Here is a 22,800-nt window from a genome sequence, read left to right on the forward strand (position 1 = left end):
TAGCCTTTGTCTTTCACAAGAAATTTAATGACAGAACTTTAAGTGGCAAACAGACATGGAAATATAATTGAAAACTGCAATATTGCCGTGAATTTCTAAGCCACACAGGTCCTCTTGTTGCCACTGCTGGCCATCAAATGGCTAATGGACACTTTGTAAATATGTAATAGTAAAAAAGTCCTGATCCACAGCAGTTTTCTTCTTTCACACTTCAAGAACAATCAATACACATACTCGGGGTATTAGATGGCTCTGTTTCACTCAGGTTACTTCATCATATCATAGCATGGAAGCTGTTCATGCTATCAATAAGGATCCAAACTTTTAGTGTTACTTTGTTAAATGTTTTCTATTTGTTGTGTCATCCAAAGAACATTTAAACAATAGACAGAACACAGGGATCACTTGGGAAGTACTGGATTTAACAGTTTAGGTTATTGAACAGTGACATTAAAAGGGGACATTATCAACAGATTTTGCTTCCAAAGAGATGCTTGAAATTTCTATCTGGCTGGATAGAGAAAAGGATGGGACAGAGACTGCCCTTCATGCTCAGGTGATGGATAAATAAGGCTGTGCTGCAGATGGAAAAGGTTACAGGTTGCATTATGGATATTTTCTAATATTTTGGGTTTGGGTAAGTTAAATATTGTAAAAAACAGTTAACTTTTCTGCCAGGTAATCGAAGGAGCGACTTCAAAGAGGATTTTTTTCATGCTTTTCAAAATCCCTGGCTGGAATAACATATTATGGATATCAAACTATATAGACTCGCCCCATTCCTCTCACTCTGTGCTTTGTGTATGTAGCCAGTCACCTCAAAGTGCCCACCATGTGTAGTCTTCTGTCTCATACACAAGTTTACCCTGTGTTAAATTATTTGACTTAAAAGTGGATTTTCTTCATACATTTCAAAAAAAACATATTTTTACGTTATCAAACTAAATGAAGTGAACATGAACTTTGCCCAACCGAAACAAAAACAAGAAGAGCATTACTGCGTATTTCTACATGAGTGTAAAGACTAATTTATCTGCTCAGTGGAGATAGGATGAGAGGGAGTTGATGCTGCACTTTGTGATTTCGGAGTTCTGGTCCTGGTTCTTGCGGATGCGGTAGAAGTGCTCAATGTAGCTGGACCGTCCCAGCAGCTCCACAAAGTCCTCGTCGTGTGTGATGATCAGCAGCTGGAAGTTACGCTGGCGAGAGCGACTTTTAATGATTCTGGGAAGAACAAGCAAGAGGAGATAAAGAAGTACATAAAATTAATGTAGGCCAGAGTCAAATTATAGTAGTGTTTCATAGTGTTTTTATAATATAATAAAGGAATGTCACGTAAGCTAACCTAAGTGGATAAGGGATAATGGATTACTATTCTGTGTTTTTCTAATAAATTTTTACTTTTCAACTTATGTGCATCTAGTTGTTACCATCACATTACACCGCCTGCTCTTGAAAATGCTACAAATTAAAATGGCCAGACTGAAGACAGCACTCTGTCACTGTTCCTTATTCATTTCAGCGACAGCGTGGGCTGCTGCAGAAGCTTTGCACAGCAAAAAAAAAAAAATTGCTTTCATTGCAGTGGAGGAGCAAATTATTGCTGCTGTCATAACGTTTCAGAGTAATAAAGTTATCAAAGGAGAGCAAACTGTTTTGCAGCGTCTTGAACTTCTTACTAGTATCTTTAGCATAGCATGTCCACGTCAAAACAGCCTTGAACATTTTATTGTTGCAGAGCTTTTATTAGTCTAATAATGGCCTTGATGTCAAGACTGGAGACATGGGTCTCCAAGAGGTTTATAAACTACAGCCAACTTGTGTATGGCTATACAGTGTGAGGACTGTTTTGAATGTTAAACCACTTAAATGAGGACACTTTGCCTCCCTGACAAACCTAAAAATTCCTGTTTAATGATTAAGACTTTAGTTTTGACGGTTAAGGTTAGGCATGTACTGACTCTACAAGAGCATGTGCAAGTGACTCTATGTTCTCCCGGTCCAGGTTGGTGGTGGGCTCATCCAAGGCCAGGATCCCACAGTTCAGACAAAAGGTCTCTGCCAGAGCTAGACGGATGATCAGGGATGCCAACACCTACACACACACACACACACACACACACACACACACACACACAGAAAACCACATTTGGGACAAAAAAATTGATTTTTTACTTCACTTGCTTACATGATGATTTACTGGAAAATACTCACTGATACAGAAACTACTTTTCTGGTACCTTCTGACCGGCACTGCAGCGTCCTCTCATGTCCAAAGCTGTGTCGCCTTTCACCATAACAACTCTGTAGTTGTAAACCCTACGCTTCACTCCTGCAGATGCATTCTCATCCATATCAGACCTGATCTCCACATATTCAATATCTGGAGAGAGGGCAAGAGGGAGTAAAACATTTTGAAAGAAGGATGAATGAGGGAGATTATGTACATACATATATACATACATACATACAAATAAATAAGTTTTGGTTTTTTTTTTTAAGTGAGATGCACCTTGACCCCTGTAGGTGCTGCGCCATAGGTCTCTGATAATCTTGTTGATCTCATCCATCTTCATACTGTGGAATCTCATGATTGTTCTGCGGAAAATAAAAAGAAAACAACTGTACAAATACTGCACTAGATACTATGATTATGAGTTATAAATATCAAAATGTATGTCAAATAGTATATTTTCATAGTATAAGCCACACCACATTGGGCCCGAAATGGCAAAACAGCCTTTTCTGTGTCTGTACTTGCTTATGTATGTGAGCCATTACTTTTCCCACAGTCGATGGTGAGCACATCTGTTTCAAATAGATATCAAGGTATGCAAAAGAAAAATTTAGGCCACTTAATGAGTCTTGGTGCAACAAAGAGGAAAATGAAAGAAGGAGACATAACTGTGTCAATGTAACAAGTTTCTGGGTATCCCATAAGAAAAGGAGAACAGTGAGAAATGAGGATGTCAAAAAGTCAAAAGTGGACATATGCGGACCACACCACAGTGTGTGAACAAGGATTTGTGCAAAAACAGCAGGCAATTCAACTCAAACTGACACAAATGGACAGTCACAAAGCTTTATGTAGGTCAAGGTTTGCTGCTGCACATACAGTATGACCTGTCAGACTTCCAGCATTAGTAGGTTTTTATCTTCGGATCAGTTACAAAATAAAAGCAAAAGCTTTTTTTTCTCCTCCACTAAATCCAACAAATATTGATACATAAGAAAGATAACATATCAATATATCAATGTCACTGGATGTTGCTTTCCTGCATACCAAGAAGCATTTTGTCTATAATCTAGAAAACTGAAGAGAAGCTCTAATGTGGTCTGAAAACACCAGAGTGATAACAGTATAATCATCAGCGCTTCTTACAAAGACCATATATGGTGGATAAATAGATGAACCATGAAGAGAGGAAGATAGAGGGAGCACAGCAGTCCTTATCCATGCATCTGACCTGCTACATTTACATAACTGCTTATGCAACAAAAAGAAGTAATTGCTTCTGACTTCCTATTGCAAGGGTATTTGACTTCAATGCGCTAGACTTCAAGAAATACGAGTTAGTCATGATCAGAAAAATAGAGTGATTTTATATTTGAAATACACCATACTGCTGGTACGGCCTATGAAAAACATGTTTTATTGTTAGAGAATTAGGATTAAGTAACATTTAAGTGGAGAAATCCACAGTCCAGCTGTGTCATGCCAATGTATTCTGAAGTTTATCAGAAGTTAATATAAAGCTTCAGCTGTCTGAGTTAATCAAATCAAGAGGGCTTCTTCCAAAGCTATAGTCTGTTCAGTACAGAGTTCTCTTCCTGTCTTTCCCTGGACAGTGGCTATTTGCTGGGTTGTGGTGGGAGTATAGATGGAAACTCAAATAGGGAATTTCAAGTGAGAAGCAAAATAGTAGACACTGTGATAACTTTCCAGAGTTCAAATATTCTGGCTCAGAGTCTTACAAAACATGTGTTGTCTGTTGTCTGCTGATGCAATGTTTTGGAATCTAATGAGCCTTCAAACTCATGGATCTACTCCTCAAACTGGACTTCAAGAGTACAAGTTTTTCTCTAAAACTCCACTTAAGTAAAAGCAAAAAGTATTCTTTGTTAAAATTACTTCAACAAATACAATTTACTGAAACAATGAACATGCGTCAGAGTAGATCTAACTCGTTACCAACCACCTCTGCATAGCAGATATTAGTTTATGATTGTTGTGGCAACACCAGAGTGTGCTCTGTATCTCTGACCCAGTAACCGAGTTGTCTCTGAACAACTTTCAAGTCAGATACTTGACCTTGAATTTTAATGTTGCACCAGTTCATCAAATACATGGAAAGCTGTACATTCTAACATAATGGCTTAACTGTAGTAAAGTTAGATTTTTATTAAATGATGATACACACTGTGCATCAGCTTAGATTTCGTTTTGGTGAGTCTGCAGATCCTTGAATGTATTAAAAAAAAAAAAATCACTTAAACTTTTTTGTTTTTTGCCCAAATTCAACTGCCAGTTATTTGACAGATAAATTAACAACTTGAGACCGCAAGTACAAATTAGCTGTTGACCAAACCCTGGCACATTTAGATGTTAAAATTAATGTGCACGGGTCACTATAAATAAACAAATAAGCAGAAAACAATAACATCAGACACACGCTCACAAACTGAGTCACAAAATTGAAACAGAGATTAAAAATACATGACAGTCACATCATTGTCTTTGGGGTTTTGGCCTATTATGCACACACAATGTGTTGAAAAGTGAATGACAAGGGGAGTTTCATATTAATTCTTTCCACACCCAAATCACAACTTAACCTGAAACCAACTTCTGTTTATACAGAAAGAGACTGTGACCTGGATTTCTGGTCTGCGGGAAGGCTGCTTAAGCCTGCTTTCAATCTTGATAACAGTGCAGAGACTGATGCTTTAACTAACCCACACATATGGGTAAATGATGATTCTGTTCTCTTTACAGATAGCATCTTTAAAGAGAACAGACTGAGGCTCACTGCCTTAATGTGCCTCGGTTAATGGGCCTCTCGTATTTATTCTTGTATCCAAAAACAAAACAAAACAACACAAAACAAAACAAAACCTGTTAGTGATAGTGACTCTGCTGTGATATCAGTTTTCTTATATTTTTTCATTTTGTTTCGAAACTGAATCTCCTCAGGTATAGTTCTCAACATTTTCAGATGTGCATCGTCATTCTATGTAACCGTGCTGATAATTTTCAAAATATGTGCATATTTTTATCACCAAAATCAATGCTGCAAATGCAAAGCTGATGCCACAGTAAAACGGTGCCACTGACAATAGTGTGGTCATGTTTCTACAAAACCAACCTGATATTTCATGACAAGTTTTGTGTTAAATCATACTCATAGATTCTACTGCCGATTCTGTTTTAAAAATCTGCCTTTTATTGTATGTTACTTTTGAATATCAGATGTTCAAATACTGAAAATGAAAAATTTTCTTTACTCTTGATACGCCTAATAATAAGCTAAACATATTAATGCTGCCACTAATGATTGAAAACAAGCTGCAACTACAAAACCTCACTCTGGATCATCTAAAGTGTGGAAGTATTTTAGACAGAAACCCAAGCTCTGCAAGTTGGAAGCTATCACCGCAGTACAACAGCTGTACATAAATATATATATACACTACTGTACACATTCCATTACATTGCAAATATGTTGATCTCATTTCTTATTCTATTTATATTTATTTATATTTACTGCATGCGCCACCAGTGCCACAGCAAATTCCTTGTATGTAGAAACATACTTGGCAATAAAACCCATTTTGCACATTCAGTCATTTCAAGCGAAATCATTCCACAGTGCTTTGTTTAAGATGCAGCAACAGCTGCAGACTTTTTTTTTTTTTTTTTTACTTTTTATCCCCACCCAAGCATGACATACACTCGCCGGTAACTTTATTAGGTACACCTGTTCAACTGCTCGCTAACGCAAATATGTAATAAGCTAATCAGATGGCAACAACTCGATGCATCTGGGCATGTAGACCGAGCTGTAGGTTTCAGCATTAAGATTCACTTCCGCGTTCAAAAAGCTGCAGTTCCTCGGCTGCCGCTGGGGACTGGCTCCAGAAGTGAGCAATTCTCCAATAATCCCCACGTTAAAATAGCCAACTTTACAGTCTTAAAAACGTATTTACAGCCTGGTACATTTTTTGTTTTTGGTCTCTATTGATAGTTTAAATTAGGGCATAGTTACATTGAGTGACAGCTCCATAGACAGGCACTGGCAGTTAGCTCTTTGCTAAAGCATCGGCTGGGCTAGGCGGCTACAGCGGTTGACAGTGTCCATGTTTGTTTGCCAATGTTCGGATACGTTTTTTTGACAGTATGGCTTGTTGTAGTGTGGACTGTACTAACCGACCGTCGAATGAGTCTGTGGTGCAGTTTTTTCGGTAAGTAAATTTCTCACTATTTTAGTTTGCACTAATTAGCACGTATTAGCATATTTTGCCGTTGGCTTATGACTTAATTGCTTTATGGTCGCCGCTGATACAGATAGAGGACCGGAGCAGCTAATGTTAGGAACGCTGTTACGGTGTGTTCCGTGCTCTTATTGCGGGAATACTACTTTTTTTCACCAAACCCTGTAGCTCCACCTTAAACCTCTCTATCTGAAAATCATCCACCACTTGTAACAAATATTAAAGTTCTTGAATTTTTTTTACCATCATTCTACATAGTAATTTCTAAAAGTTGTAACGTTAACGTCAACTTTTAAGATGTTTTGGCGGATTTTTTTGGCTTTATTTCTTATGTAATATGACCTCAATAAAAGATGAATTATTATTTCAAGTGCTGAGGCGTTATAAGCTTGTAAGGAACTTGCCTTCAGGTACGAGAGCTCGCTGTGTGTAGCGGTCGCACGGGGTCGAGCTAGTGGGGTCGGACTCGGAGACTGTCGTGTGGTGGATGTAGCTGCGTGTAGCTGCCGCTTAGCTTGTTATCCTAGCTGATTAGCCTTAGGCTAGCTCGGTTGCTCCGAGCTAAGTGGGCGAGTTGTCGGCCGGCTGACCCCGGCTGACCGGTGGGGTAACCGCCTCTCCGCCAAATATGGAAAGTACACTCCCAGTAAAATCCAAGATGGAGCAGTCAACTGCCCATGGTTTGGTCACAAAACCGACTCCCCGAAACCAATGGGTGACGTCACGGGTGCTACGTCCATGTTTTATACAGTCTATGATGTAGCCATGGTCAAGAGAACCAGCTGAAGTTCAAATCGAGCATCAGAATGAGGAAGAAAGGTGATTTAAGTGACTTTGAACGTGGCGTGGTTGTTGGTGCCAGACAGACTGGTCTGATTATTTCGGAAACTTCTGATCTGCTGGAATTTTCCCGCACAACCACCTCTACGGTGTACAGAGAAAAAATCCAGTGAGTGACAGTTCTTCTGGGCGAAAATGTCTTATTGATGCCAGAGGTCAGAGGAGAATGGTCAGATTGTACGACTGATACTAAAAACCCAAAGATGTTCGGTTTTCTATTATTTTAAATTATGACAGAGAAGTAGCAAATCCTTATATTGCAGATGCTGGAACCTTCAAATATTCAGCATTTTTGCTTTCAATATTACTGAAACTATTAACTGATTATCAAAATGGCTGTAGATGAATTATCTCTCAGTTGCATATTTTTGCACTTTAGTTCATTTCTGCTCTAATATGCATTCAGATATACACAGGATAGATGTGACATTTCTGGAAAGGTTATACATTGCATGTAAAAAAAAAAAAAAAAAACAAAACCAAAGAAAAAAAATTCCAGCACTACACCACAGCAACACACTTTGCACGGACATCACATATTTATCACAGCACTCTCTACCACGTCATGATGAGAAAAGCGATAAGTCCGAGGTAAAATTCATGACTAGTGACGTCTCTTACTGAATAGACTGTGCCCACCTACACATAGGAAACTCAGCTACTGCAGAAAGATGCATTACCTTTACCACAGATCTCGTCACTGCTTTTCTTTGCCCACTGTGAATGAATGCGCTTTAGACAAATTCACCACTGGGGTGCTTCCTAGAGGGAGAGACGCAGGCTGAGTGTCCTGGAAGCTTGTTTTAGCTTAAGAATTTAAACGAAACACAGAATGATACTTGTAATCTTTGATTCAATTTGAAACCAGCTCTTTTTATAGTACGGATTATCCCAGCTGTACCTGAACTAGTGCTATGTGTAACCATCTAGACATCTATAGCACACGGGGAAAAATGAAGAATTGTATGGATTGTAATTATGCACACTATTTAAGCAGCGTTGAACTACATTGCACGTATTAAACAGAACTTCCTCTGTAAAGCTCATTGAATATGTTTTCTGAATTTGTTGTCTATTTGTATAATACATTTGTTATTGCACATTTTTAATTCTCATCTTATCTACCTTGTTAGTTATTAGGTATATATTTGTTGTTGTTATTGTTATAAGTTTTCACAACAATATGGTTAAAGAAAAGCTGAAAAACTAATGTAATTATGACATTCAAAATTGACATTATATTAGTTAGCCAGTTGTGGTGATAATTACAAACTGAGTCACGTTTCATTTTGTGACTGACATGTAATTGAGATAAGATGGCATCAAGATAATGCTAAAGCTGATAGCTCTGGACTTTAGCTGCTTGAGATAAGTTTAGAAAGATGATATGATGTGTTTAAAACAAGTTTATCAAGCAAAAAGAAGATCCAAACTCAGCAAGCAGAAAGGTCCAAGCCGGACAGGAGTTCAAACCCAGAGTCTTTTTTTCTGTGAGGTGACAGTGCTGATACTGCATCGCTGCACCACCTTCATTAGAAAATAGTCAAATGTTCAACTGATAGATTTCTAAACTGGCCCACATGCCACTGCCTGGAGGAGTAATGAGAGAACTGTTCACTGTTCAAACTCAATTTTCCCACCATGAAGCAGCTGACTTTGTAGCTAACAGTGGTGGTTATGATGACTTAACTTCTAAGGTAAAAAAAAAAATATATATAGATGTCTCATAACAGGAAAACTACAAAAGATAGTGAGTCAGAGGATATGTTAGCGTTGCCACAAACTCTTACCAACACTACTACATTCATGTAAGCACTAGGCAGACTTAAAAATTAAAAATTTTTAAGTTCTGTCAGTAATGCTTTTGTATGAAACTGTATTCTTGTCATTTGCTGTGCATAACTATGTAAACCAAACTTTAATGTTTTATGAAACCCACAGACACTATACCCACATATATACACCTGCGCAAAAAGGTTAACGCATAGCATACATCATGTCGCCATGGTTTCACCCTGAAATCATTCATGCAGATCTGTTTCACCAGATCTGAGTAAATGTCAGACATTTACTTATCCCAGAATGAGTAAATGTCTCTGATCTTTTCGTCTACTAGCAACACTCTCGATAAATTCTCATTTGTTTCTTAGTCCAGACAACAAATGTCATAATAATGTCATAATTCATAACAACTGAAAACAAAAACATCACTACAACATCATATCACAGCAACAGCATATCACTATTGAAATGAACACCAGTCATTCATTCAGTTCTGATTTGTTTAACTTGAAGTGGTGAAGCATAAGTGTGTGTGTGTGTGTGTGCGCTACACTTACTGATCAAGGGCCTTGTAGTAAAGGTCCAGGTCTTTAATGACCAGCTCTGTGGTCCTCATTATGATCATCTTGTTTTTGTAGCGCTCATCAGCTTTGTCATACTGATCTTCTCGCAGCTCTTTTCTGCAAGTAATCAATTCAAAGAGCGAATTCAGTTCATGAAAAAACATGATGAATACATAGAGCAGTAAAACAATTACCTGAGGTGCAATGACATACAGTAGGCCAGCTTTAGATACTAGACTGGCATTATAATGAACCTCTCAGCTTCTTACCCCCCCCCAAAAAAAGACAGATCTACATGTCTTACCTGTAATGCATTATCTCCTCCTCAAAGCCTTTCTGACGACCCAGTGCAATGCTGCGGTTCTTCTTCAAGTCTTCCAACTTGCGTTCTATGTCACGTCGTTCTCTGGACAACCACAAGAGAAGGAGACAAAGATGAGGTCAAAACACTGCGACCAACTGCTAATATTACTCCCAGCCTGACTGTTATTTAACTGGAGAGTCCCTCAAGATGTAAATCCAACAGTTAACTTTACACATTCAGGTGAGACAGTGCTGAGGTAAACCAGACTGGGGTTGTCGTGAAGAGTTAGCTTCTTTGCCGCTTGGATTGCTTTTATCAGTCTATAAATTTCATTGATCTAACAGATGATGCAGTGTAATTGGTAATGGTGCAGTGCCCTTACTGGCGTAGCTGTAAGACTTGCATGTTTCCCATGTCTTTCATAAGAGCCTCTCGCTTAGCCACAACCTCTTTCAACTCCTCCATGCGCTTCCTCAAGGTCAGGTTGTCCTGCAACCAGCGCTCCTGGACCTAAGAAATATGAAAACATTAGAAATGCATTAACTATTGACAACTATTGTGAAAGGTCCCTACAGGTTCAGTTTAGTTATATCCCACTAAGATAGCCAAGGAATCCATGGGTTACAAAGGAATAACAGTGGAGGAGGTTAGCAGGTGTTCATGGTCAACACTGATGAAGGCCACAGACATCAGTCTGACAATATAGTTAATGCTACAAGTGTTGCTGGAGTTTTCACCCTTGAGGACCTCTTCTCTTCTTAATGCTTAATGCTCTTCTTTAAGTTTAAGAACATACAGCACACTGTTTCACTGATCTATTAACCAGTACAACAGTGGACTGAACTTACAACTTACAAAATAGAATAAAAAAGACAAAAGGCAGGAATGAAGATGATCCACTCGAGAGGCTGTACCTTTTGAGTGTCTATGTCCTGACGGATGTTTCCCATCTCCTTGTTGATCTTCTCTTTATGCTTTTCAGCCTCATGTAGTTGAGTGTTGGTTTCTTGCAGCTCAGACTCTTTTTGCTGCAAGAAAAACAGACATTCAGTCATTAAAGTTGTTAAATACTTTTAAAATCCACATTACATTAACACATTACCTCTTTGTATTCATCTTTGCCCTCATCAACGTATTTGGTGATGTCTCTTTCCAAGGTGCCGATCGCCTTCACTTTCTCTTTAATGGCATTGATCTATCAGTGACAAAGTTTTAGATTAGTGAGCAGATTAAGAATCATATGTAGCCAAAGAAGAAAACTGCTGTTAGTCCATTCTTTTTTTTTTTTTTAATAAACTCTGGAACTACAAAAGTGGATCTTTTTAGAACTTAGGAAAAAAACACTGCTGACTCGCTGTTAACTTTAAGGGCCAGTTCAGGCAAAAAAGGGGGAGTAACACCAAAAGAGGAAAAAGATAACAAGGAGAGGAGAATATATTCTACCTTGTTCCATTGCATGTGAGTGAAACAACCATTTGTTGCTGAATTTTTGCAATTTCCAGCGCAGAGAAATAATTCAGTGAAAGAAAGATAAAAGTGAGACTGTGTCCACCTTCTCCTGCCCTTCTTCTTGCCTCTGCCTCTTACGCTCCACCAGCTCCTGTTTCTCCTGCTGCAGCTTCTCCAGAGCTGCAGACAAAGGGGACAGCTGCTCCTTTGCTTCCTGATGAGACACAAAGTGAGGGGAAAGGGGCAGCATGGTATATTTATAGGGAACAGACCGTTTTCTTGATGTAAATGAAGTAGACAATAACATAAACAGAAAAAGATGAATTAAAAGTATTGCCTACTTCAGTATTTTTACTGTGTGCATGCACATGGCAGTAGAACCATGAGATAAAGTCCTGTCCATTTTTTGTGAAATACAGTAATTCACAAATGCCTTTATGGGTCTACAACTTCTCAGAGGAAGAAGCTTTCATAAGCAGACAACAAATAAAAGTACCCTGATGTCCCTGGTTAAGGCCTGTATCTCTGTGGTGAACTCAACACACTGCTCCTCCAGCTGCTGCTGTTTCTGCATATCACTGCTCAGCTGGAGCTTCTCTGCTCTCGTCTCATTCACAGAACTTTTCAGCATTTGAATCTGATCTTGCTGGTCCTGGATCAGCTTACGTTTCAGCTCCATCTTGCTGGAGGCTGCAAGAACACAAAGAGACAAAGACAGAAAAATAAAAAACCTACAATGCTCCTGATGTGAGGTCAACAATGTGGAGATGTGCATCAACATCTGGGGACCAACGGGTCCTCTTTATTGCAGGTGTTTTCCAAGGGACACCATTGGTCTTTAGATTAAAGATGGATTCCCCATGTTTAGAAGCACCCGAATGCATCATTAACAAATGTACAACACAGTCCCTGCTCTAAACTGTGTTGTCACCCAGTGTAAAGATAAGAGCAAGAGCTTAGCTCTGTATCAACATATCAAAAACAGTGGTGGCAGCTTGGAAGACATGAAAAATACTTTTTTCAACTTGTGAACCTATTTTCTACAAAATGATCAGAATGATTTGTCTTTAAAATGCATAACGCACATCTAGGTCATTGAGACATTTAGTCAATTTTTGACGTATGACATGATTTATAAAACTTTGCAGTTGAGGCTACGAACAAGGATGTCACTCAATCGGCGCTGTCCATGAGAGAACATGTCAGATAAGTGAACAAAGCTCCACACACAGGTCACATGATGACACCTGAACCAGTTCCATTATCTGAATGAAAACTGGGATCACCATGAATACCACAACTTTGGGTGCTAGTAAGTGAACCTCTGAGCATTTCACATGAAATGTGAAATGTAATGCAGTGCAGAGATATTCCCTTCTAAAATTTTTGAGTGAACCTTGACCTTGATACCAAACGGAAAAGGCCAAAGTGAAGGGAGGAGCGGAGTGGTTCACTTTCAAGTCTCTCAAGTCTGTCATACTTAAGACAGAGAATTAAGTTTAAATGGAATTGTTTTAAATTGTTTCTGTGGTTACACCATGTGCTGTTTTGCTAAGCTGTGTCTTACATATGGGCACTACATCTCATTAATTCAAGTACAGACGTGTGTGAAGATTCTCAGTCATCCAGGTCAGGGTATTTCCAAAAGCCTTCTTAAAGAACCTCAAGCAAGTCCAGCTGACTCTTAACTAACTAACTTTTGGAAGCACGGAAATGCAAAGCAGTGACGACAAAAATTACAACATAAGATCAAGACTGTAAAAAACAAACGGAATTTCCCTCTAAGTGGGTATGACTGTGTAATGTCACCTTACTTGTGTCTAGCTTGTGCTGAGTTTCTTGTTTCTCCTGACTGACTTGCTGGATGGTTCTTGTCAGGTCTACTCCCTGGAGTCTTGCTGACTGTTGGGCTATTTTCCTCTCCACCTCTTTAAGGTCCATCTGAAAAGAGATAAATATATTGTTAGGTGAAGTGAGACAGGGCGGAACCATGTGTAAGACGTGTCACATGATCTGTCAGTGGCTCATGGCTCAAAGCCCAATTTAATCACTTTTTGATACTGCTGTTATTTCGATTTTATTTGCTTATTTCCTGTTGGACAGATGAGGTCAGAAAGACAGACAAAGAGGAGAACGGTACCAGGAATCTGTCCATGAGAGATATGTCCTGCAGACAGGCCTTGGCTGTTTCCTCCTCTGACATCAGGGTACCAAGCAGAGTCTCCTGCTCCTCCACTTCTCCCTTCAGCCTCTCGATTTCTCTGTTAACAGTCTGCAAACGGTTCCTCAACTCAGGCAACTCCTTTTCCTGAAACTGTATAATGGACTGCCTGGGAGATGGGAACGAGACAAGAAATACACTTTGAGCAGAGAGTAAAGGGGGCTTCGAATCCCAGTGGTTATTCAGGAAACAGTTTTCTCCAATGCCTCCTGTGGATAAATGAATGGATGTCCACTTGGAATTGACAGTCAATTACACCCTGAATTTTAACACATTTCAAATTACCTATGATTTGTTCCCATGAAACACTTCACAAACGTCAAGTTCACTCAAGTTACAGGAGAGTGTCCTCTGCATGCAAGTTGGAAATTTACTTGACACGGGGTTAAAGGTATTCCTGCTGTAGACAGTGCTTACTGGGTTTCTTTTGTTTTCAAGTAGTCTGAGTTTGTTTCTTCTGAGTGAGCTTTAACTTTGCCATGTCAGTAGATTAAATTCTTCTGGATATCATCCCTCTTGCTGAAGGTTTAGACTAAAACTTCCCATTTCAAATAAAAAGAGAGAATGGCTGCTTCTCAACTGTGGGGGTTCTGCTCAGGTTATGAGAAGACAGTAGGGAGAACCAAGGATATCTGCTCAGTAATATGGGAACCTGGCTCCATCTAGTGGACTGCATGTCATAAAACCTGCTCTCTAGTCTTCTGAAGTTATTTTTCATATAATAATGTAGTATTATTGAATTAGTCTTAACCTTTTAAAATACAACATCCCATCCGTGGGACGTTTTGGCCTTGGTAAAGGTACTTTAAGTGCATTTTGGTCTGTACTGGACTCAGTATGTGCATAACCTTGACCAATTATACATTGTTTGAAAGCTTTAAGTCTCCTGATTGTATCTGTGCAAAGCATTTTGGGATCCCCATATCACTGCAACAGCTGTTGACACAGAATTGGCTCATACTTGTGGCTATGGCTCCCCAGTGTTTTCCACACAAAAGGTACTAGTACAGGCCTTATAGTCCCTTTTTAAGGTAAAAAAAAATAGGCCAGGATGAACACATTTCTACATTGTTTGTGCCTTTTAACTTTTGTACAGTATCTAGTACTCTTGGTTTGTTTTCTTGATTGTAAAATTTAAAGAGTTACCTTGTAAAGATGTTTAAGGGTTAATGTAAAAACACAAACCAATTCATCTTAAGCAATCTGAATCTTTGAATCCTTAATATTAGTGAAAAATGGAATGCTATAAAGAGGCCAATCACCAAATACAGATACACAGATGCACTTTTTTCCAGAAAAGAAGTTATAAAACAAGTTATGGAAAACTATGAAAATAAATTCTGAATTGTACAAACTGCAGTCGCAGACTTATTCAAATGCCCAGCACACTTTTTAAAAGATGAATTCCATATTTGTCCTTCATGTTTTTTTCATGTCAAGTTATTTATTTTCATGAATCAAATTCAGGATAATAATCTTGTGGTACACAACCCCAGTGGGCTTCTGAGGACTCATCCTCCTTCCTCTACATGTCGTACTGCTTGAATGAACACAGCAGATGAAAGCTGAATATCTATTTTTAGTGTGGCAAGCAAGTTTACAGCCTGTTGTGTGTAGTGTTTGGGTGACTGGATGAATACATCATGGATATTTTTGGCGATCTCAGTTTATTTTAAATTTCCTTAATCATGGTTAATTCATGTACCCTGGTATAAGACTTTCAAATGAGGAAGCAAATCCACTAATAAAGATGATGCTTGAGCTGATTTAGAATTTGTTTCGGAACACAGCAGAAAGTAGTTGATCCTAAACACACCTGACACGTCTGACGTTTTAAGATTATCGGACTGCCATTGCACACTTGGTTAGACTATACCTGACAGGTCTGAGAGTCATCATCTCATCTCTCTTCTTCTCCTTCCTCTTCAGGTCCTGCTCTGTGTTCTTCAGCTTGTCTGGCACCAGGCGTAGCTTGGACTGCATGTCGCTGATAACCTCCTGCAGATCAGGCTCTGAAGGGAACGTCCGCTGGCACACAGGGCAGCAGGGCTCTCTCTCCTCTGTCAGCTGGCTGATGAACTGGGTGTACACTGCCGTGGCTCCAGCAAGCATGGCTACACAAACACAGGTGCAGAAAGACAAAGCAGATATACCATACATACATTTGTACCACTTCCACCATTACGACAACTACTACTAGAGTTAAAGCCAAACCACCTGACATTATGTGAGCAACTGACTTCTGAATTGTGTCTCTGAAACACCATCTCTCAACCTAACTTTAACCTAAGTATTTTGGGGCATTTTATGCTTTTATTAGAGAGCCGACAGAAGAGACATGACAGGAAATGAAGGGAGATGGGAAACTACAGGCTAAATGGTCCCTAAAATTGCAGGCCACCAAACCATCCTTCTATTTGATATTTTGAAGAATTCACCTCTTTGTTTGGAAACCTTCTCCAGATCTTCCTGCAGTTTGCTCAGGTCCTGCTCCAGATCCTGACTGCCGCACACATTGAAGAACTTCTCTTCGTCACTGGCTAACTGCTGCTCCTTCTTACGCAGCTCAGCAGCAATGTGGCTTTTATTCTGTTCACTTGATGCCAGGTCTTTACTGAGAAAATGAAAATCACAACATCATATTAGTCAGTGCCACAGAGTGATCACTGTTTGAATCATTTTATTTTAATGCAGGTAAATCTTACGAACTTGAGTTTGGCAAGTCTGTCCCTGGTGTTGTTGATTTCCTTAGACTTGGCATAGATCCAGTCTTCCAGCTCTCTCTTGTTGGGAAAGTGGCCCAGTAATGACACCAGATCCTCGCTGTGACGAGACTTAATCTTACGTACCTGGTCCTCCTTCTCTGCCTGGGAGTACGAAAGAGGAAAGACAAGATTAGAGTCAACAAAGAAAGGAAAGATGAGAGGAGCCGATAGTAAGAAGGAGAAGATGAAAAAGGGGAAGAGAAAAGCAGAGAGAAGAGATAAGCAGGCAAGATTAAATTATCACCAAGGGTCACTCACTTTTGCTTAAGGAGGGAAGATGTGTGAGAGAGAGAGAGAGAGAGGAAAAACACTGTAGTAGAGTGTTTCTGTTGTGTTTCTGACGTTTTGTAACATTTTCACACTCTCTCCTGCTCCAGTCTGAGAACAGTCAGGGGTTGATGCATATGAATATTCAACACCATCTGTTATACATTACCTTGTCTTTTTTCAACATGTCCATCTGTGTGCGTGCGGTGGTGTGTGTGTTGAGCGTCTCCATCTCTTGGTCGAGCTGTCTCTGTGCACGGTCAAGTTCGGCCTTTTCTCTCTGGAGCTCCACGACCTCAGCCTTCAGCTCTTCCACGTTGGAGCTCTGCACTGCGCTCTGCAGCTCACGCTCCTGAAGATGAAAACACACACACACACAAAGCAGGGCTATCAGAACATAGGGTACTTAAGGATGATGTATGAGTTGTATATTACAAAACCGTGGTTTATTAGTACATTGTGTTAGAAGTACTTCCTGTAAAATGTCACATGCACGTCAAATGACATGCATGTAACAGGTTCGCACTCATGTACACACATCTATATATTTACTGACTTATCCAGCTAAAAAGTACATGGGAAGAGTGACTTAAAACAACAGAAACCCTGTTTTATCCATTGTCTGTACACTCACTGCTTTTGCCAATTCATTCTCCAGTTCTTGCAGTCGAGTGGACGAACCCTCCAGCCTCTGCAGTTCTGTTCTGACGTTCCTCAGTTCTTGCTGCTTCTTTCCCTGCAGGTCTCTCTTCAGCTCCACGGTTCTCTCCAGGCCAGTCTTCTTATCCCTCATTTCATCAATGGACTGCTGCTTGCGCTGCTCTTTTTCCTGCAGGTCCGCCTGAGTGCACACGACGATCAGAGGAGAAATCAGGCATTACAATCACGAAGAGCACATTTATTCATCACCTGACTGACTATGCAGTCACTGAAAATCCCTCTTGCAGGTTACAGTGAAAATGTAAAAGAATCTTCATATCTTCATATTAAATTGAAACTGACCTGATGCTGATAAAGCATGAGGAGAGGTGGTGTGAAACAGAGAATTTCTTACCAAAACCTGACTGACTGTCTCTTTTTCCTGCTCCAGTCGCTGAGTGACGTGACGATGAAAGCTCTCAAGCTGAAGAGCAGTGAAGGGCGGTCGGTCGTAACCCTCCATTTCGAGATAGGATGACAAAGAGCGCACCTGAGCAAAAGATAGGTGAGTACTTGTTAACTGTTTACTTTTATCTTTAGGTATAGTACATGCATTGAACTGAAATAATGATACTCTTCCATGAAGTCATTTTCAACATGCTGATAACAACTTATTACATTTGATTCTGTGTATGAAACAACATTTGATCTGTAGAAGCTGGCAGTGTTAATTGTGTGCGATGGAGATCGCCTGCTCTTTCATTGCATTACATTACAGTTATTTAACAGACGCTTTGACTAACAACAACTGCATTTTACTTCCATGGGAACAAGAGTTGGATGTCATCAAAAATTTGCGCGCATCCCCTCCAAACAAACAACAAAGAGTGTGTTTGGTGCTGCAGTACCAGTGTATAGAAGTCATCATTTTTTTTCTCTCACCTGAGTGTCACGGTTCTTGATGTTTTGGGTGTGGCGGTCAGCTTCCAGCTGAAGACGACCTGGTAAAGGAGAGGGGGATTTCAGCAGCTAATTTAGTCTCTTTATAGACCAGCATGTCCATCACAAATTCATTTTTTATGAAATTATACAAATGAATGCAAGGTGCGCCTCAGAATTCAGGCAAGATAATATTTTGGACAAAAAAAAGGTAAACGTGTGCAGAAGTGTGTACCTTGTTCTACCAGGAGATCAGCCTTGACTCTGTTCAGTCTCTGACACTCCCATCCAGCTCTGTCCAGCTCCTTCTGGCAGTCCGTCAGCCTCCGCTCTTTCTCCCTCACCGTCCTCTGGTGGTTCTGATACACTTCCTGTAGCTGCTCGTCTGAACCCTGAAACACCTGCCGCATACACAGTTCACTGGCTTAGAGCCGCTCTGAAGCTCAATGAGTACAGCTTAACAAACTGTGAGGGCCAGAGGTTTGACTCCACCAGGGGACATATATCTTCAAAATAAATGCACCAAAGGATCTTTAAAAAATGTTCGGGATAACAACATCACGACGCATCATACATGTACTTCAGATGTATATAAACCTACTTCAGATGTATACAAACAGGAAGCACATTACAGACAGCATTACTGACAGCATTACTGACACAGACTCAATCACAACTGAGAAGCACCCACAGGAGCAGGTGTTTCATCCAACAGTCATAAAAGACATTCGTGTTAATACAGGCCAGTGATGAACTGGCTGGTCACTACTGAATTACAACAATCTCGTTTGCCATCTGCAGTCTATCTATTAGTTTCCCATTTAGGCTAATGTCACTTCATACAGAGTAGAGTCTAGAGTACTGTTTAGCAGATGTTTAGCTAAATACACCCTCAGAGAGACAATGTTTTCCTCTTTTTAACTTTATCTTCACTCATGCATTTCATTTCCAATCTCGTTCTTTTTTTTTTTTTAATTCTATCCTTAATTATCTTTAAAGTCTCTTGTCAGGTTTCCCAAAACATTTTAGCCAATGTGCTGCCTCCACAATCAGTGGGGGGTAAGAGAGAGCAGTGATTCTGGTGCTGGAACTAGTGTTTTCTTCCATCTTTAATAGTTCTATTCTGATTTGATTTACTGTTCAAGCTTTTTCATCAATTTTCATTACATATTAATCTGTTACCTGTTCCATAGTTTCCTCCAGCTCCCTGTTGTCCTCCTCCATTTGTTTCTTCCTGCTGTCTAAAGCCTTTATGTCGTTGTCCAGTTTCATCACTTTCCCAAGTTTTGTGTCAATATCCATCAGTCGATTCTGAAAATGATTATAAAGCTTAGCAAGTTCACACCAAATAGTGATTTGATTTAGTTTTTTTCTGCCTACTGCACTTTGTATGAAGCTAACTGGCAAACAAAAACTATTCACGCTATGAATTTTTTTTAAACCATCTTACTTTTAGTGCCTAAAACTTTTGCACAAAACTGCACATGTATCAAGATACACAAAATCATACACCATCAACCCACCTCAAGTGGATCTATCTGGCTCTCAATCTGCTGGATGCTGTCTTTAGAGGCCATAAGCTGAGCCTCCTTGGTGGCCACAGTCTCTCTAATCTGCTGGGCCTTCTCCTTGTTCTGCTTCAGGTAGCGTAGCTCTACCTGACACTCTTTGACTGTCTGGTTCTGTGAGAGGCGCAGGTGACGCATTGTCTCCAGAGCTTTGATATACCTGGGAGGAAGACAGACAGATAGTAATACATATCTGATTGACATATGCAGGTTAATGTTTTTACTTCTGTACACATCTGCTTTAGATTCATTTTAGGTAACATGATCCTTTACTGTTTACAAAACACAAACATGTAAAACGTAAAAATGCGTTAACTTTACTTGGTTGCAGCGAAGATGGAGTCAAACTTGTCTTTGAGTGCCTTGCCCTCACTAAGTGGCCAGTTAGACTCTTCTTGGTGGCAGAAAATGACATGATTCAGCACAGGCTTGGATACGCCCAAGGCAGAAATCATCTCCCGGTCCAGTTCACCACACTTAGACGACAAGCTCACCCTCTCTCCATCTCTGGATGAATGCAAAACAACGGATCATATAACCTTAATTTCGGTTCAGAGACATTTATTTTTTTTCCAATATTAAACAAAAAAAAATTATAAGTAAAGAAACTTGAGAGTGTGACCTACTTTATTCTAGTGATGACCTGCTCTAAGCTTTTGAAGGAGTAGTTCTTTGCCTTCTGAGTGCAAGACATGGAGCGCTGGATGGTCACTTTCTCTCCAGTAACATCCGTGAATAAGAGACGGATCTGCGCTCGCACATCTGTCTCATGGGCATCCTAGAATTCACACAGCATAAATTTGCTTTAACAAGGATAGCAGGAGCATTCCTTATCTGACAGAGACCAGAAGAAACAGCTCTGGTGCATTTAATAGTTCCTGGCAGTTCTTAAACACGTACAGAAAAGGATTACGAGTCTTTTGTGAAAATATAGAAGTAAGGTATGAATGCAAAGTAACTTTCAGTCCACAGCTGGATAAATCTCATGTACTGACAGGATTTGTAGAAAAAGAATTTCTTTAAAGATTCTTAGCACAGATATGGAGGAGTTAGGAGTCTCATTGTAAACTGACTTAAATTTGACCATTGATCCGCAGGGCACCTCAGACCGTTTGCACGACTATGCAAATGTGCAAAACACACTTAATGTATGAATTGAGCACTGTGAACTAGAGGAAACTAACATCACCTTTGGATCGTGAACAAAGGCACCTCCTTTAGATCCAGGGGGAAGTTCCCCTGATGTTGCATATTTAAGGCACTCAATAATAGTCTGGAAAATAAAAAAGAAAAGGGTCACACTGAACAAGAATTGCATTTGTCATTGCATTTATTTATTGATAAATGATAATAAAATGATAAATGCATTTGCCTTTATAAATCGGATACTTATAAATTGGAACTTGGAAAAAAACAAATCATGAGTCCAGGCAGCCTAATCCCAATGCACACATGTCATCTCAAAGGCGTGCTGTCAATTTTCTTGTTCCTTCTCTGCAGGTCATGTTTCACAGTCAGTCTTTGCCCTGGTCGAGAAATGTTCTCATACCGTTTTCCCTGCTCCATTGGGTCCAACCAGCACAGTCAGAGGAGTGAAGAAAGATATGACTTGTTTGTCTTTATCCTCAATCCCAAAGCTCCTCACCCCCAGGATGCTCATCTTGTCTATCTTTGACATTTTTGCTTTTTGAAAGTAGAAAAAAAGGGAAGAGGCACAAGGTAAATACATGACCTAAATCAGCAGCAGTGATGAAAACAGGTCAGGCTCTGCCAACGCACTTTGCGGCGAGATCAACTGAAGAACATGCTCCATCAGTGGAAGATTACTGGTTTCTAATTAGCAATGCCAAATTAAAATTAGTTGCAGCCACACTGACAAACAGGTCCTTCGTGGTTACCAGCTCTATCAGTTAATCTGCTGACAACAGCATTTGGTTTTTGAAAGTGCTGGCAGTTTGCACTTTGAGGGTACTAATTTACACTGACGTATGATAAGCATATTTAAAAAAAAACATACCAAAAGTGAACACAAATTTCACCCATGGAGTCTTTGAAAAGCTGCTGTACAATGAAACTATTTTATCATTGTTTAAACTTCTATCCCATCACCTCTTCAAATCAAAATTAAAGTGAATTGACTATCCTCACACTCCTCGCGCAAGGATTTGTTTCACATGGCTATACTTGGAGGGTGGTTCTGCACTGAGAACTGCTGGCCCTTTCCTCACCAGTGGGTGTTCACAAAGCGGTTAGGGGAGCTGCACCGATTAGTCGCTTGAAAGAAAATTAAATGATCATTATTTTGACATTTAAAAATGCCTCAGACTGGATGGTTCTGGGTTCTAAAATGTGAGGATGTGTCAAGGCTTCTCTTCACCTTATATGATAGTAAATTGAATACTTAAGGGTGCTGGATTGCATTTCGTTAATGACAATTCAGGTCGCTGTAACTGCCACTTTTCCACGACGTCTGATGTTTCATTGACCAGTCGATTAATCAATAATGAAACTAATCCTTAGTCGCAGCCCTGCGCGCATTACAACCATCTAACCAGCTCCCTGTCCTTGCAGTAATTTAACAGTGGTTCTTCTTGGACGTTAGCTGATTTCTTGATGGGAAAAATACATACACTGGTAATTAAAGCCCGGCGTTTTAATTCATCCTAGGATGTTTTTGTCTTCATTGTAAGTCAGATAATAAATCTGTTTTAGAGACAGTGTAGTTTGTGTCTAATGCTACACACACCTGTCAACTCAGCAGCAGCCTAGCTAACATCAGAAGTTTAGCTGTCATGCTACACCGCAGCCTTCAACACACCAACCTGCCCAGCCTCCGTAGAGTAACACAAGAACATTTTTTTCGTTAGTGGCAGTTGTCTACAGCAAGATCCAAGCTGTGAATTCAACTCACCTAATGTAGTTGTTTTCGGTGTGCAACTCAAACGCGAAAGTACAGTTTTCGCGCTTCGTC

At 39.8% G+C, this 22,800-nt stretch overlaps 1 protein-coding gene across 1 annotated transcript; it reads right to left on the reverse strand.

Annotated features, from left to right (window-relative positions):
* rad50 (RAD50 homolog, double strand break repair protein) lies at positions 1-22,799 on the reverse strand. Its single transcript, XM_041051750.1, has 28 exons — positions 22,741-22,799; positions 21,379-21,512; positions 21,019-21,102; positions 20,456-20,607; positions 20,151-20,336; positions 19,785-19,989; positions 19,444-19,572; positions 18,497-18,662; positions 18,265-18,323; positions 17,738-17,872; positions 17,318-17,524; positions 16,853-17,035; positions 16,361-16,518; positions 16,090-16,265; positions 15,528-15,765; positions 13,571-13,760; positions 13,245-13,371; positions 11,927-12,120; positions 11,534-11,644; positions 11,084-11,176; positions 10,896-11,009; positions 10,364-10,491; positions 9,982-10,083; positions 9,672-9,794; positions 2,513-2,598; positions 2,241-2,383; positions 1,962-2,095; positions 1-1,224 (listed from the first exon to the last, which is right to left on the reverse strand). The coding sequence occupies exons 2-28, from the start codon at positions 21,505-21,507 to the stop codon at positions 1,038-1,040; spliced, it is 3,939 nt and encodes a 1,312-aa protein (XP_040907684.1). The 5' UTR covers positions 21,508-21,512; positions 22,741-22,799; the 3' UTR covers positions 1-1,037.
* Between the last annotated feature and the right edge of the window lies 1 nt (position 22,800).

This window comes from Toxotes jaculatrix, chromosome 12 (genome assembly GCF_017976425.1).
Source record: "Toxotes jaculatrix isolate fToxJac2 chromosome 12, fToxJac2.pri, whole genome shotgun sequence".
In the NCBI taxonomy this organism is placed as follows: domain Eukaryota; kingdom Metazoa; phylum Chordata; class Actinopteri; family Toxotidae; genus Toxotes; species Toxotes jaculatrix.

Coding starts and splice junctions, on each gene's coding strand:
- rad50 (XM_041051750.1), bottom strand. CDS start 21,507: ATGTCAAAGATAGACAAGATGAGCATCCTGGGGGTGAGGAGCTTTGGG. Junction 20,608..21,018: donor CCTTTGTTCACGATCCAAAG/GTGATGTTAGTT, acceptor TGTGAATTCTAG/GATGCCCATGAGACAGATGT. Junction 2,384..2,512: donor CAGCACCTACAGGGGTCAAG/GTGCATCTCACT, acceptor CCCTCTCTCCAG/ATATTGAATATGTGGAGATC.